Source organism: Brassica napus, chromosome C5, assembly GCF_020379485.1.
Source record: "Brassica napus cultivar Da-Ae chromosome C5, Da-Ae, whole genome shotgun sequence".
NCBI classification, from domain to species: Eukaryota; Viridiplantae; Streptophyta; class Magnoliopsida; order Brassicales; family Brassicaceae; genus Brassica; species Brassica napus.
The window spans coordinates 50,654,698-50,670,532 of NC_063448.1; the positions used below are offsets into that span (position 1 = coordinate 50,654,698).

The 15,835-nt window shown below is 39.8% G+C and overlaps 3 protein-coding genes across 3 annotated transcripts; 2 read left to right on the forward strand and 1 right to left on the reverse strand.

The window, feature by feature from the left end:
• Positions 1-113: 113 nt before the first annotated feature.
• Positions 114-6,488, forward strand: LOC106372557 (ABC transporter C family member 7). The gene is made up of 9 exons (XM_013812801.3): positions 114-2,749; positions 3,170-3,256; positions 3,337-3,954; positions 4,025-4,189; positions 4,279-4,573; positions 5,139-5,659; positions 5,743-5,806; positions 5,891-6,130; positions 6,230-6,488. The coding sequence occupies exons 1-9, from the start codon at positions 425-427 to the stop codon at positions 6,346-6,348; spliced, it is 4,434 nt and encodes a 1,477-aa protein (XP_013668255.1). The 5' UTR covers positions 114-424; the 3' UTR covers positions 6,349-6,488.
• Positions 6,489-6,601: 113 nt separating this feature from the next.
• LOC106372560 (putative DUF21 domain-containing protein At3g13070, chloroplastic) lies at positions 6,602-10,910 on the forward strand. The gene is made up of 14 exons (XM_013812803.3): positions 6,602-7,449; positions 7,987-8,084; positions 8,182-8,275; positions 8,358-8,435; positions 8,521-8,624; positions 8,704-8,785; positions 8,855-8,994; positions 9,088-9,166; positions 9,272-9,335; positions 9,421-9,512; positions 9,601-9,666; positions 9,782-9,898; positions 10,033-10,215; positions 10,298-10,910. The coding sequence occupies exons 1-14, from the start codon at positions 6,886-6,888 to the stop codon at positions 10,520-10,522; spliced, it is 1,986 nt and encodes a 661-aa protein (XP_013668257.1). The 5' UTR covers positions 6,602-6,885; the 3' UTR covers positions 10,523-10,910.
• LOC111211936 (protein STRUBBELIG-RECEPTOR FAMILY 4) lies at positions 10,501-15,132 on the reverse strand. Its single transcript, XM_022713286.2, has 15 exons — positions 14,672-15,132; positions 14,389-14,521; positions 14,230-14,301; positions 14,076-14,141; positions 13,917-13,988; positions 13,759-13,830; positions 13,602-13,673; positions 13,461-13,529; positions 13,321-13,386; positions 12,638-13,241; positions 12,288-12,559; positions 12,091-12,211; positions 11,875-12,011; positions 11,620-11,776; positions 10,501-11,541 (listed from the first exon to the last, which is right to left on the reverse strand). Exons 1-15 carry the CDS (start codon positions 14,760-14,762, stop codon positions 11,479-11,481), a joined length of 2,067 nt encoding a protein of 688 aa, XP_022569007.1. The 5' UTR covers positions 14,763-15,132; the 3' UTR covers positions 10,501-11,478.
• Between the last annotated feature and the right edge of the window lie 703 nt (positions 15,133-15,835).

A 15,835-nucleotide genomic window follows, 5' to 3' on the forward strand; every position in this document is an offset into this window, starting at 1 on the left:
GAATGCTTGCTACAATCAATATGAACGTAGATATTACTCTGTAAGTGTCATTTATTTTCTGTTGTCACTTGTTTTAGCGTATGTGGTACGCAACTATAGCGACATGTCCTCCTGCTTTATAGTGGGTTTTAGGTAGGAATCGCTATATATATATCCATGGAAACAGAGGTCTTGGTCTTCTTGTTTTTTTTTTCTGAGTAGTTTAAGAAGTTGTGTGCTTTTGTTCATGGAAAATACACAAGAGTTTCTGGGAAGGAGAGTTTAAGCATTTTAAAAAGGGCTTGCCTCTTGCGGCGTCAAGAATTATAATTTAATATTGACTGTAATGAATTTGTCTTCGTCATAATATTTTTATTGACGCAGTTGTCTATATGTATGTTGTTCATCGTGTGAGACTTAAACATTTTCTCGTCTCTGTTCCCTAATGAAACAGAGTTACACGATGGACAATACTGTCGACTTTCTCCTCCTTGAATCCATCTACTTTCCAATGTTCTCCATTTTCTCTTATTTGCTTTTGTTGTTGGGTATGTTTGGATCCTGGGTTTACCAAAAAGGGGTGGCTTGTGAAAGTAACGATGGTGTCACGCATGAGAGGTTTAAGAAAAAGTCTTTAACGTATAATAAACTGGTCCTTGTATGTTGTGTCGCTTTCTCTGCCTTGAGTTCTGTGTTGTTGCTGTCAAGTTGCTTCCACCTGCATGCAAATGGTTGGGACCGCAGCAAACTGATGAATCTTGTAGATCTTCTGTTTGCAGCCCTTTCTTGGGGTGCCATCTCTTTCTACCTGTATAGAAATGGTCAAAAGGTTCCTTTTCTGCTTAGAGTCTGGTGGGTTATCTATTTCATGGTTTCTTGCTGCAGTCTTTGGGTAGACATTGTCCTATACAAGAAGCAAGAACTGGAGTCTCTTCACCTCTTAATATATCATGCAGTGGCAGTTACAGTGGGGCTGTTTCTCTGCTATTCATGTTTGCAGAAGAAGCAAGGAGAAGGTGAAAGGATCAACCTACTCGAAGAGCCCCTCTTGAATGGAGGAGCCGAAGAGGTTGATGAGGAGGTTGTTACACCTTTCTCTAACGCTGGGTTTCTAAGCCACATGAGTTTCTCCTGGATGGGGTCTCTGATCGCCTTGGGAAACGAGAAAATCATAGACAGCGAGGATGTTCCTCAAGTAGACGGCAGTGACAGAGCTGAGAAACTGTTTTCGATATTCAGGAGTAAGCTTGATTGGGACGATGGCGAAAGAAGAAGCATCACCACGTTCAAGCTCATCAAGGCGCTCTTCTTTTCAGCGCGGCGAGATATTATCTTCTCGACTCTCTTTGCTTTCGTCTACACGATCTCTTGCTACGTCGCGCCGTACCTCATGGAAACTTTCGTCCAGTACCTGAACGGTAAGAGGCAATACTCAAACGAAGGGTTTGTTTTAGTCACAACCTTCTTTGTAGCTAAGCTTGTGGAGTGCCAAGCGCGGAGGAACTGGTACTTCAGGCTGCAGAAGGGCGGGATCGGAATGAGATCGGTCCTGGTTTCGATGATCTACGAAAAGGGCTTGACACTTCCTTGTCACTCGAATCAAGGACACACCAGCGGCGAGATCATAAACCTCATGACGGTTGATGCAGAGAGGATCAGTGCTTTTAGTTGGTACATGCATGATCCATGGATACTTGTTTTACAAATCAACTTAGCTTTACTGATCTTGTACAGAAGCCTTGGGCTAGGATCAATCGTAGCTTTCGCTGCAACGTTTTTAGTAATGCTTGGGAACATTCCTTTAGCCAAGCTGGAAGAGAAGTTTCAAGGAAACTTAATGGAGTCTAAAGACGAGAGGATGAAGAAAACATCAGAGGTGTTGCTGAACATGAGGATACTTAAACTTCAAGGATGGGAGATGAAGTTTCTTTCCAAGATTCTCGACCTTAGACGCATCGAAGCAACCTGGCTTAAGAAGTTCGTGTATAACTCTGCGGGTATCAGCTCTGTTCTCTGGGCTGCACCTTCTTTGGTGTCAGCAACAGCTTTTGGCGCTTGTATGCTTCTCAAGATCCCTCTTGAATCGGGAAAGATACTAGCAGCTCTCGCAACTTTCCGCATTCTACAAACTCCAATCTACAAACTCCCCGACACGATATCGATGATTGTTCAGACAAAGGTGTCCCTCGACAGGATCGCAGCTTTTCTTTGTCTTAATGATTTGCAGCAAGACGTTGTGGAGAGACTCTCTAGTGGAAGTTCAAAGATGGATGTGGAAGTCAGTGACGGTGCTTTCTCTTGGGATGAGTCTTCTCCCATCCCAATGCTGAGAGACATAACTTTCAAGATCCCTCGTGGGATGAACGTTGCTATATGTGGCACCGTTGGCTCAGGGAAAACGAGTTTGCTCTCGTCCATACTCGGTGAAGTCCCCAAAATATCTGGAGATCTCAAGGTCTGTGGGAGTAAGGCGTACATTGCACAGTCGCCTTGGATCCAGAGTGGGAAGGTGGAAGAGAACATTCTGTTTGGTAAGCCGATGCAGAGGGAATGGTACGAGAGGGTGCTTGAAGCGTGTTCTTTGAATAAAGACTTGGAGGTGCTTCCGTTCCGTGATCAGACGGTGATTGGGGAAAGAGGTATCAATCTAAGTGGTGGACAGAAGCAGCGGATACAGATTGCACGTGCTTTGTACCAGAATGCAGATATCTATCTGTTTGATGACCCTTTTAGTGCAGTAGATGCTCATACTGGTTCACATCTCTTCAGGGTAATAATGTTTCCTTTTCTTTCTGGTTATCTTGACTTGATCATAACCAATGTTCAACAAATACTTAGGTGGTAACTAGGCGCTTAGTACATAACTAGCAACTAGTCGGGGTATATGCCGGGCCTAGGCTTTAACGAATGATTGATTTGTACAAATTTGTAGGTTTGTACTAAAATTTTTGTTTAATTTAACAAATTGAGACTAATTTAGATAGATTTAATCCGATTTAGAATAGTTTAAACCGATTTGAATCGCATAAATCAGATTTTAAGAAAATAATTTTATAGTTTAAACCGATTTGATTTAAACCAATCTTTAATTAGAACCATGATCATAACCTCTTACCATGTTGTATTAATCATCATAACCTCTTACCATGTTGTACTACACATCTCTCATGCATATCTTTCTCTGTAACAGGAAGTCTTGCTGGGGATTCTGAGAAACAAGACAGTCATATACGTTACTCATCAACTTGAATTCCTACCTGAAGCTGATCTTATACTGGTTTGGGACTTGTTTGCTTTTACCATCTTTACATTATTAAATGACATATTTATGATATTGGATATAAATCGTTTTGGTAGGTAATGAAAGATGGGACGATCACGCAAGCAGGAAAGTACAACGAGATTCTCGACTCAGGAACAGATTTTATGGAACTTGTAGGAGCACACACTGATGCCTTAGCAGCAGTTGATTCATTTGAGAAAGGATCTGCTACATCACAATCAACTACAAGCAGAGAAAACAAAGTGTCCGACGATGAAGACAACAAACAAGAGGAACATTTGGGGGCTACTCCGAAAGGACAGCTAGTTCAAGAAGAAGAGAGGGAGAAAGGCGAAGTTGGGTTCAGTGTATACCAAAAGTACATGTCACTGGCTTACGGAGGAGCACTTGTGCCTGTTATATTGGTCGTACAGTCTCTCTTTCAGATTCTGAACATCGGTAGCAACTACTGGATGGCCTGGGTGACTCCTGTTTCTAAGGATGTGAAACCTCCTGTGAGCGGCTCTACGTTGATTATAGTCTATGTAGTTCTAGCCACTGCGAGCTCCGTGTGCATACTTGTCAGAGCAATGCTGGCTGCGATGACTGGTTTCAAGATAGCTACTGAACTCTTTAACCAGATGCATCTCCGCGTTTTCCGTGCCTCCATGTCCTTCTTTGATGCAACCCCAATCGGGAGAATACTGAACAGAGTAAGAACTATCATCTATTACTTACTGATACAAACTCCTTTTCTGATCACTGTGGTTTCACACTTCTTAGGCTTCAACAGACCAAAGTGCCGTGGATTTGAGATTACCAAGTCAATTTTCGAATCTTCTTGTTACTGCTATCAACATTTTGGGAATTATCGGAGTGATGGGACAGGTTGCTTGGCAGGTCCTTATTGTCTTCATCCCTGTCATCGCTGCATGCACCTGGTATCGGGTATTCTTCTTCATAACACTCACAAACTTAGATCAAACCTTAGCTTCATCACGTAGATCTTTGATATTTAATTAAACATATGTATGCAGCAATATTACATATCTGCAGCTCGAGAACTCGCAAGACTATCTGGAATAAGCAGGTCACCTTTGGTACAGCATTTTTCAGAAACTCTTTCAGGGATAACAACCATCAGGAGCTTTGATCAGGAACCGAGATTCCGCAGTGACATCATGAGGCTCAACGATTGTTATTCTCGGCTAAGGTTCCACGCCATTTCCGCAATGGAGTGGCTCTGCTTCCGCCTTGATCTCTTATCTACTGCTGCGTTTGCGCTTTCGCTTGTTATCTTAGTTTCTATCCCTGAAGGAGTCATCAATCCAAGTAAAGTTACCTCCCTCTTATCAGTTTTTTCTTTGTATTAGCCCTAGGCATTTGGTTCGGTTCCGGTTTGATTCTTTTGGTTCTTTGTTTCTAGAGGTTTAGAGTCTATTCGGATATTTAGAAAATTCAGTTCGATTTACTTATTTCTATTTTTGGTTCGGATAACAAAGTTGAGAACCAGCTAATATCTGAAGTATTCGGTTCCAGTTCGGTTCCGTTTTTTCGGTTAATTTGGATGAAAAAGTCAGAAAATTCGAATTTATTCGGATTGATTATCCTATTTTTTAGATTTTTAGATAAAAACTTGGATAATTCGGATGATTTTAAATATTTTGGATAAAAATATATTATGATTGGGTATCCATTTGGTTCTCAGTTCCGGTTCGGTTTTGGTTTTTAGTTCTAGAGATGGGATCAGTTCGGATAATTGATAGGATCCAAACCCGAATCGAGCCTCATTTTTTGGTTCGGTTCTTTGTTTGCGAATAAATATACCTATGCCTACTTTGTATCCATTCACAACTAAATCTTCCTCTGTCTTTCTTTGTGTTCTGGTTGTTAAAAGGCTTTGCAGGATTAGCCGTTACGTATGCACTCAATCTGAATAGTCTGCAAGCCACGCTGATATGGACGCTCTGCGACCTTGAGAACAAAATGATATCTGTGGAGAGAATGCTTCAGTACATAGACATCCCCAGTGAACCGCCTCTTGTGATTGAATCAACTCGGCCTGAAAAATCATGGCCTTCTTGTGGAGAGATTACTATTTGTAATCTACAGGTGAGATATGGGGCGCATTTGCCTATGGTGTTGCGTGGATTGACGTGCACGTTTCCAGGAGGTTTGAAAACGGGGATTGTTGGAAGAACGGGATGTGGCAAATCCACTTTGATTCAAACGCTTTTCAGGATTGTGGAACCAACGGCAGGAGAGATCAGAATCGATGGAGTGAATATCTTGACCATTGGGTTGCATGATTTGCGTTCCAGACTAAGTATTATACCTCAAGATCCAACTATGTTTGAAGGCACGGTTCGTAGTAACTTGGACCCTCTTGAGGAACACACTGATGACCAAATCTGGGAGGTGAGTAGAGACTCTTCTTTCCTTTTGGTGTTCTTGCTGATAGCAAAAGGAAGCTTCTCACACTTTTTTCTTACCTTTTCTAGGCTCTTGACAAGTGTCAACTTGGGGATGAAGTGAGGAAGAAAGAACTAAAGCTAGATTCTCCTGGTTAGTATTAACAAAACTACTGTCGTCGAATTGAATCTCTTAAGCACATTATCTAATGAAAGGAATCTCTTCTTTATATATCAGTTAGCGAGAATGGGCAGAACTGGAGTGTTGGTCAGAGACAACTGGTGTGCCTGGGAAGAGTCTTGCTCAAGAGAAGCAAAGTATTGGTTCTTGATGAAGCCACTGCTTCCGTAGATACTGCCACTGATAATCTGATCCAGGAGACCCTGAGGCAACACTTTTCGGATTGTACAGTGATTACAATTGCGCACAGAATATCATCAGTTATAGACAGCGACATGGTTCTGCTCCTAGACCAAGGTCCTAAAAATTTATATAAATCATAATACACTTATACTGCGCTCTTCTTTGTTTTGTATGAAGACTTGTACTAACGTTTTCTCTGTATCCTAAGTGCAGGGCTTATCAAAGAACATGATTCACCGGCGAAATTGCTTGAAGACAAGTCATCTTCATTCTCAAAGCTTGTGGCAGAGTACACAGCGACTTCTGACTCCAGATTCAGAAGAAGAAGCTAGAACAAAACAAAAAACAAAAATCAGACACAAACGATTATGTTTGTCATGTTTCTTCCCAAAATTTAACTTAAAAGTTTGTAATGAAACAAATTGATGTTTGCGTCTTTCTGATATAATATAAAAAAAAACCTCTTTACAAAGACGTTGACTAGTGGTTGGTGGGAGAAGATAGGGCTATTAGTGTCATTTAACCATTTTTACCACTTGCTCATGGTCTGAAAAAACAATGTGTCGGAGGAAAGGCGCAGCCTTTTTTTTTGGTCTCCGCAACATCACAATCTCGGCCTTTCGCTGCCGGAGGGGTTTCCTCTTTCCAGTTATGAGCCTTAGCTCACAGTTTCAAACTCATCATTTGGTTTTAACTATCCTTGTGGTGAATCAACTCGACACGCTTCCGAGCAATTAGAGAATTGACTTGAGCATAAGGAGGAGCCGTCTCATCTTGTCTTCTTACTTTGTCTCTTCCCACACGTTAAAGGCTTATTGCTGTCTCTGCTTTGTCTTTTAGTTTTTTTTATTTCTAGTATCAGATTCTCTATGACGGGTATGGCACTTGAGTTATCGGTTCTGGGTCGGTCTGTTGTCAGCACAAAAGCCTCAAACTTGAAGAGATATGGTCAAAAACCAAACCTTTCTGGTAGACTTCTCACGAGAGCTGCTGAGCTGCACTGCCCTGTGATGTCGTCTAAAAACTCCACTTTGAGTTTTAGATTCCGACGAAGCTGTGAACTTAGCAGCAGCTACAGAAGTCGCTTTATGCTGTTTAGCTCGAGTCAATGTCACGACGGTGGTAGTCAACGAAGTCCCGATTCTGAGCTGGAGTGGATTAAGGTTTTGCTGAAACGTGGGATTGTTATAGGAGCTGTGGCGTGTGGAGTTTACTTGTATGGATGTAAAAAGGTGTTGGCATCGAGCGGTGTGGTGGAAGCAGGGTATGAGGTGTTTGGTCAGAGCCTAGTCTTGTTCAAGAATGCTTTGCCGAAAATTTACCAGGTTCTTAAGGTTCTTAGAGAGCAAGGTCTTATATTGGCTGCACTGTTCGGCCTCTCAGCGTTCTTCTCTATGGCAGAGACGTCCATCACCACTCTGTGGCCCTGGAAGGTAATATCATGTCCTCCCAGTTCTGATTGTGAGTTCCTTTTCGTGTGATTTTACTATTTTAGTAGCACCAATGCTGGAAAAATTGTAGCAATGTTCAGGAAATAGCTAGGCGGCTGGTTAGGCATTTTATTAGAAGATTATTGTTGAGGCGGGAGCCTAGCCTAGACCGACTTTTTTGAACGCCAAGACCATTTTATTACAAATCAGTTTAGAAAAAAATTGTTTCGCTTATACCCGATTTGCCGCCTAGACCGACTTTTTTGAACAATAGCATTGAGTTGTTTTGAATATTTATATTCTTTTTGCTGGAAGATAAATTGGATTGTGGAACAGCAAGATTTATTGGCAAAAATATGTTGTTTTAAGTTAGAAAACTTCCATGGATATTAGATTTGAGATTCTTTGAGATGTTATCCGTGGTTGTTTATTGAGAGAGCATTGTGTCACCTCATGTCTCCTGTCTGGGTTCTAGTGTTCTTGTTCACTGATCTGATTGGTTTTTAAAATATTTCTGTTTTGATGTGCGGTTCATCTAAGGTGCGTGAGCTGGCTGAGAAAGAGCCAGAGAATGGTGTATTCAGAATGCTCCGTAGCGATGTTACCAGATTCCTGACGACTATTCTAATTGGAACAACGTAAACGTCTTTTCTCCTAGATGCAATTTGTTTGTTTAATAAGATTGCTTGAAAATCATGTCTCTTATCTTAGGTCTTGTGGTTGGTTGATTTTTAGTGTTGTGAATATTGCGGCAACTGCCCTGGTCACTGAAGCAGCAACGGCTATATTTGGGGAAGCTGGTGTTAGTGCAGCCACTGGACTGATGACAGTACGCCTCTTTTGTCTCTCTGTCAATATTCTTTGATCAGCATCATCGCTTCCTAAGCTGTTATTCTTGCGTGGCTATATAGGTTGCTATATTACTCCTGACTGAGATTACTCCAAAAAGTGTTGCTGTTCACAATGCTCAAGAAGTTGCAAGGATTGTGGTAAGCTTGAGTCAACTGGCATTGGTTTATTACTTTAACAAACTTACGTGCATACATGACGTATGTTGTCTCACTGTGCATCTAGGTCAGGCCAGTGGCGTGGCTTTCCTTAGTATTATATCCTGTGGGAAGAATTGTCACGTATCTGTCAATGGGAATACTGAAACTTCTTGGTTTAAAAGGACGGAGGTATGCATCAGCTTTTCTCCTTGTTGAAAGTGAGTGGATCCAAGTTGTAATCTCTTGTTTCTTTGTGAGTGTGTGTCAGTGAGCCATATGTTACTGAAGATGAGTTGAAACTGATGCTAAGGGGTGCAGAGTTAAGTGGCGCCATTGAAGAAGAGGAGCAGGTAATACCTTAGCTTTTCGTTTAAAAAATCTGTACAATATCTACATTTATAATAATGATTGCTTTGCAGGATATGATTGAAAATGTGCTGGAGATAAAAGATACACATGTTCGAGAGGTGATGACTCCTCTTATTGATGTAGTTGCTATTGACGCCAGCGGCAGTCTAGTTGATTTCCATAGCATGTGGGTGACCCATCAGTACTCGAGGTAACACAAAATTTCAAAAGCCTTCTTTCTCAATCCTTTTCCTTTTCCTACCTCAAGGGATAAATGATCATGCTCAAATGCTTTTCTTCTCAGGGTGCCTGTTTTTGAGCAGCGTATAGATAACATAGTGGGAATCGCATATGCTATGGATCTTCTAGATTATGTTCAGAAGGTTTTGAATGTTTTCTTTTCTGTCTCTTGCTTCCAGTGGTATCTCTTAATTTCTCTTAACGTATTTGTGGTGTAGAATGAAATATATCTTATTTGATTCTTGAAGGGTGATCTGCTAGAGAGTACTTCTGTGGGAGACATGGCACATAAACCTGCCTACTTTGTCCCCGGTAATCATCTATGTATTTGCTTTTAATTTTGATACCTACTTCTCAGGGAAGGAATCAAATGATAGATATATGTTATATATTGCAGATTCAATGTCAGTATGGAATCTTCTTAGAGAATTTCGCATAAGAAAGGTTCACATGGCAGTAGTCCTTAACGAATATGGTGGAACCATTGGTGTATGTGCTACTCTCCTTTTATGCTTCTCTACTCTCTTTTTCACAGCTTGCTAATCTCTCTTTCCTCCTATCTAATTTGTTTCTGCAGATAGTAACTCTTGAAGATGTGGTGGAAGAGATTGTTGGTGAAATATTTGATGAAAATGATTCTAAAGTAAGCGTCCTTTGTATCAACTCTTTTACAAATAGTTCTTGAGCTGCTGATATGCTAAACCTATCCTACATAACTTATTTGCCATTAGTAAGACTCTCGTTCCATTACATAATAGGAGGAGATTCAGAAGAAGACAGGGTATATTGTGATGAGAGATGAGGGAGTCTATGATGTTGATGCTAATACATCAATTGATCAGCTATCCGAAGAACTGAATATAAAGATGCCAGAGGTAATGTAGTTTTTTATAGCAGTGGCTTTTATACCTTTTCAGTGCGTCTTCAAGAGCATTCCTCAAGGCTACTTAACATAAGCTTTGGAAAGTATTATAGACTCACAATGTTTGTTTATTTTTGTGGGAAGCAGGGGATTCAGTATGAGACGGTCTCAGGCTTTGTGTGTGAGGCCTTTGGTTATATCCCAAAAACGGGAGAAAGTGTAAAGGTTGTTCTTGAGAAGGAAAATTGGGAAGAGGATGGTGAAGAAGAGGAAGGTAACAAACAGGAGAAGCAGGAGCAGAAGGAAAAGCACCAAATCTATAGAGTTGAGGTACTGAGTGGTCTCATAATCCTTGTGGTTCAGGAAAAGCATCTTAGTTGTTTCGTACTGATAAAAAAAAGTCTTTGTACAGATACTAGCAGGGAATGCAAGAAAAGTGAGTGCTGTCAGGTTTGAAAGAGTCAACGACATGGATCAAGTGTCGGAGGCAAAAGATGTAAGAAGCATGGTTCCTAAGTTTGTGAGGAAATGGAGCAGTGAAGAGGATGATGGGAACTCGTCGTACCAAGAAAAAACCGAGGATGCCGTCTCAGATGATGAACATGTAGTGGCTGATAACAGCAACAAACAACATTGACATTGGGTCAACAGTTCCTTTTTTTTCTTTTTTTTTCTTCAATATGCTGCATTTTTTTTTCAATTCTTCTTTTGAAAAGGAAAGAGGAACAACTACGGACGGACATTAGAGATGTCAGAGCTCTTTAACCTAAAATAAGAAGTCAACTCACAAATACAACAAGCTTTCTTCTTTGCTTGAATGTAATAATCAGATAGAACCCACAAACAAAACAGGAGAAAATATGAGTGGTTTGATCATGTGAAGGTTCTTGCTGCCACTGATTGATGAATGTGTCATAAGTCAGTCTTGAACGTGTGTTCTTTTGTTGTATCCGTGTATGCAACTATGATGAACTTTACTTGTGGTCTCTTGTTTCACTTGTAATCAATTTGATATCCCTTGTTTATACTACCGCTAAGTTTATTTTGTGTGAATCTGTTATCACTATATGGAAAAACAGGAAACTGTGCAGTTGAACACAAAAGAAAGAGCTGTGAAACTGTTATCATTATAAGTAATTGTATCATTTGAGTTTGTGCTGATAGATTGGACCGATCCAGTTACATTCTGAAGTTGATGATGCAAATAGAAGTGTTGTAGATACAGTTATACTGTTTATATTGGCACAAATCAAACGTTAGGTGATCAGTTTTAAATGTTATTGTTCTACTTCTATGAGACTACGAGTTTTTTTTTCGTTTTTTCTTTTACTTCTCCTCAAGTGTATAAAAGATTAACCTAAATGTTAGACAATCATGACCTGAAACAAAACAAAACATAAAACTGAATAATACAATCTCTGTCTCTATCTTTTCCTCCACCATTTTTATACCACCTTTCACTCTATACAAACCTAAATCCAATAGCTTCTTGAGCTCAAGTTTGATCAGAAGTTTCTTAGGTTTTAGCCTCATTCTCCCAAACAGTTATTCTTCTTCTTCTTATCCGTGACATACACAACTTGAGGCACTAGACTATACTAGCCTCTTCAACGCCTCCACCACGTTTGACACTGGTGGCCTAAGTCCAGGCTCCGACTGCAAAAAGAAACAATAACAATAACAATCCAGTCTCAAAAACATATATACACATAAGAGAATCGTCATTGACTATACCATTACGCAGATGGAAACTATATCCGCAAATGCCGAGACAGATTCTGGAACATAGAGTCCACACAAGGACGGATCAACCATCTCCTCCAGAGTGTCCATCTCTTTAAGCTGCGGCTTTGCCCAACGAACTAGTGACTGTTCTGCTTTGGGCCTTTCACTGAAGATTAGAGGAAAACAATAATATTTTCAGATTCTTGAGTCATTGTATCCATTACATCAGAGACTATATTCTAAAAAAATGTTTAATAACTGAACCTGTCATAAGGCCTTCGACCGGTTAGCAGCTCCAGCATCACCACACCAAAGCTGTAGACATCACTCTTTAATGTGTAAGCTGAAGGATCTGTGCATTCTGGAGCATTGTATCCAACTCCAAGGTTCTGACTTGTGCGCTGAAAATTTCAAGAAAGAAGACATTAGACTGGAAACAACTATGTATATCTTAGAATTAATGTTTACAAAGAAGCTCACATGGTGAAAGTTTGCCAAGCCATAGTCTGAGAGGTGAGGAGTTAGCTCACTGTCAAGTAAAATGTTTGATGACTTGATGTTCTTGTGAACTAATGGAGGCGAACACACTTCATGAAGGTACCTAACAAAACAAAGTTTTACTCAGCTGGTTAATTTGTTTAGATGATTGTTGTCAAAGAAATGGTTAGAATAATTACTCTATAGCTTGAGCAGTTCCGAGAGCGATTCGGATTCTTGTGTTCCAAGTTAACGGTCTGCTGAAATCATCGGTCTGGTGAAGGAACCTGTTAAGTGACCCACTAGTGAAATACTCATAAACAAGCATGTTCCTTCCTTGTTCTGAACAATAACCAACAAGCTCAGCCATGTTAGGGTGGTGAATGCTGGAGATGTTGGACACTATGTGTGAAAAATCTTCCACATTCCTTTTCCCTAACAGTGAAGAATCAATCTCTTTCACTGCATACTTCTGTTTCAAAACAAATGTCTGAATAAGATGATGAAGAACAAGAACAAGAGGAAAACGAGAGAGAGAAAAAAAACAAACCCTTCCATCTTCATATTTAGCTTTATACACACGTCCAAGAGTTCCTTCACCAATAAGGCGATTAGGGGAGAAGCCAGAAGCAGAGTTCTGCAGCTCCACAAGCGTAAACGCTTTGACACCGCGCGTGTCAGGAGAGTCTTCAAGGCTAGAGAAACGACCAGAGGTTGCAGCCACTGGTGTTGAAGAAGGTATGAGATGAAAAGTGGGAGAGTTCTTGAAACTGACTGATGATGTTCTTCTAACAGAAGAAGGTTTTGTCTCAGTTGAAGCATTGGAATCTACTGTCTTTTGGCCTTTGAAGTCATCCATAGAGTCGTACTGAAGCACCTGAGAGGGCTGTGGTGTGAAGAGCGGTTTGCTTCTGTTGGTTCCTCCTTTCTCTTCGTCGAAAAAGTGAGAAGAGTGATGAGAGTTCTTTCTTCTAGCGAATAATGCAATCACTCCTGCTGTGAAAATGAGTCCACCTATAGTGGATGCTGCTACTATAAGACCTGTGGTTAGAGCCTTGTTGCTTAATCCAACGCCTCCTGAGTTTCTGTCTACGCGGCGAGTCCCTGGAGGTGGTGAGGGAGGTCTACTGCTTGACCAACGGTTTCCTCCAGTCCTGAACACGAAGTGTAAAGAAAACAAACTTAATATCTTTTGATTGTGTTCAAATAGAGAATGAGAGATGAAAAACATACTCAAGGTTTCCAATGTTCTTCAGCTCGTTTGGGATCCAACCAGTAAACTGATTGTTTGCAACGTTTCTGTCATTGTTCAAGATTCATAAGAATTAGATTAATGAAGGAAAAGGATAGGAACTTGTGTTATTAATACTTACACATCATCGATTTGAGGAAGGTCCCTGAGTGAATTTATAGAGCCTTTAAATTGATTGTCTTGCAAATGACTGTTAAAGAGAGTAAATGGTGAGTAACAACAATACAAGAAACTACTTTCAAGTGTCTTCTTCTAGTCTTACATTGTTTTAAGTCCTGTTAGGTTAGCAAAACTCTGTGGTAGCTTTCCTGTGAGTTGATTAGAAGACAGATCACTGCAGAAACATAGAATTGGTTAAGTTAATGAATTCTCTTCACAGTTAGAATGTGTGTGTGTGTGTGTGTGTGTATGTGACTCACATTGTTTCAAGTTTTGGAAGCTTTTGAAACATGTCACTAAGTTCACCATTGAGGTTGTTACGACCAAAGTTTCTGAGCAATAAAAAAACAAGAACGTGTATTAAGCAAATGGTGATATACTTTGGGGAAATGAACTCAAGTAAGTGTCTATGGCTTACAGGTAAGTGAGGTCGTTCATGAGAGACACAGAGTATGGCACATTACCGTTGAAGTCATTCTCAGAGCCATCTCTGCATTTGAAGAAAATTTCACATACAGCCTCTAACACATTGTGCAGTGAACATCAAAAGAACTTGAAAAAAGGTTCTATTACTTACAGATAAACAAGATTCTCAGGAAGCTGGTAAGGTAAGTTTCCGTTAAGATTGTTCTTGCTTACATCACTGTTTTTATAATGACAAAAACATAACGTGTAGTTTAAATACCAACCTAAACATGATGATCAAGAATCAAGATGTTGAGAGTTCTTACAGGTAAGTGAGTGATTTCAAGTTTGCAAGCTGGTAACCTAAAGATCCACTGAGTCCACGTCCTGACACCTTTCTGCAAAGAACAGAAGGAGAAACAAATCAAGAATCGGTATAGAGAGAGAACCATATGATCAGATGAGGGAGAGAGGAAGTAACAAACATTTCAGTAACAGAAGAGCCCTTGCAAGTAATGCCATCCCATGAGTCACCACAAGGATCACCTCCACTCGAAGACCAGCCATTGAGTTTTGAAGGAGAGTTCATGCTCTTATAAGCGTCATTAAGAGCCGAAACTACAAAGATCCATATAACCATTTATGAATTATGATCAACACATAAGATGTTTTGTTACATAACCATTTAATAACCCCTTTTTTTTCTTAAATAAAAATGACCTCTCTGAAATAACAGAAAAGGTTTGATAGATTGAATAAGACACTTACCATCTTGGCTATCTGTTTTTGCAAGAACATGGGACGTGAAGAATCCTAAACATGCAATACAAAGTATTATCGGATGCAGAGTGGGTGCCATTTTGAGCTTTTAGAGATCAAGAATCTGCGGGAAAGCAAAAGAGATGATCCAAAGAAAAACCCAGCGCTGGTTCCGGGTTTCCTTGGGGATGAAGGAAACACAGGAAAACCAAAGGAGAGGAAGCTAGATAGGTCATGAAAAGAAAGAAACAAACAAATTTGGAAATGGGAGGTGTGGCAGTTAACCAAAAATGGCAAATTTAGTTTCTTTCTTCTGTTAATTGTTTTTTGTTATGAGGTTAATGAGTGAAAAGGCGAATAAATCTGGACGTGTGAATAGAGAAATGTACAGCTAAAAATGAAAGCAGGCACCGAAACATTAGGAGAGAGACTACAACTGTTGTCCCAGTCCGATCTAACTGCAAACACACAATTAGCATCAAAGTAGTTTCAACGTTTATTCAAGCACACGTGTGAACCCATCAACAACACAACAGAAGAAAAAAAAGACAAGGTTTGTCTGAATATAGGTTTGGTCTGAATATATGTTCTCTAAGCTAATACATAATTACATACTCCCTATTAGCCATGAGCATTCGGTTCGGTTCTGGGGAAGAACTATTCGGTTCCAGGTGTATAGATAAATCATTTTTATATCCAATAGGTACTTATGAGATTTCGGTTCGATTCTGGTACACATTTAATATGTGAATCAAATATATATATATATATATTTGAACTCTGGTTGGATTGACGAATATGTAAGTGTGAAATCACTAAACCACTTAGATTAACATGTTAGTGATTAATATGTAAGTGTTAATCTAAGTGGTTTAGTGATTTTACCCTTATATATTCGTCAATCCAACGAGAGTTCAAGTTACTAAAATGTTAATTTTATAAGTATTTACTGTATATTAATATAGAAATAACATATATATTTATAATATAAAAAAGAATACATAAAAGATAATTTGGTGTTCTCACTTTTCATGTCCAACCAAAGTTTGAGTGGGTTTGATTACATTTTACTTTATATCAAAAAGTTTGATACTTGTTTTTCGGATATTCGGGTACCTGTTCGATTCCGATTCCGGTTCGGTTATTTCAGATATAGAAATATAACAACCATTC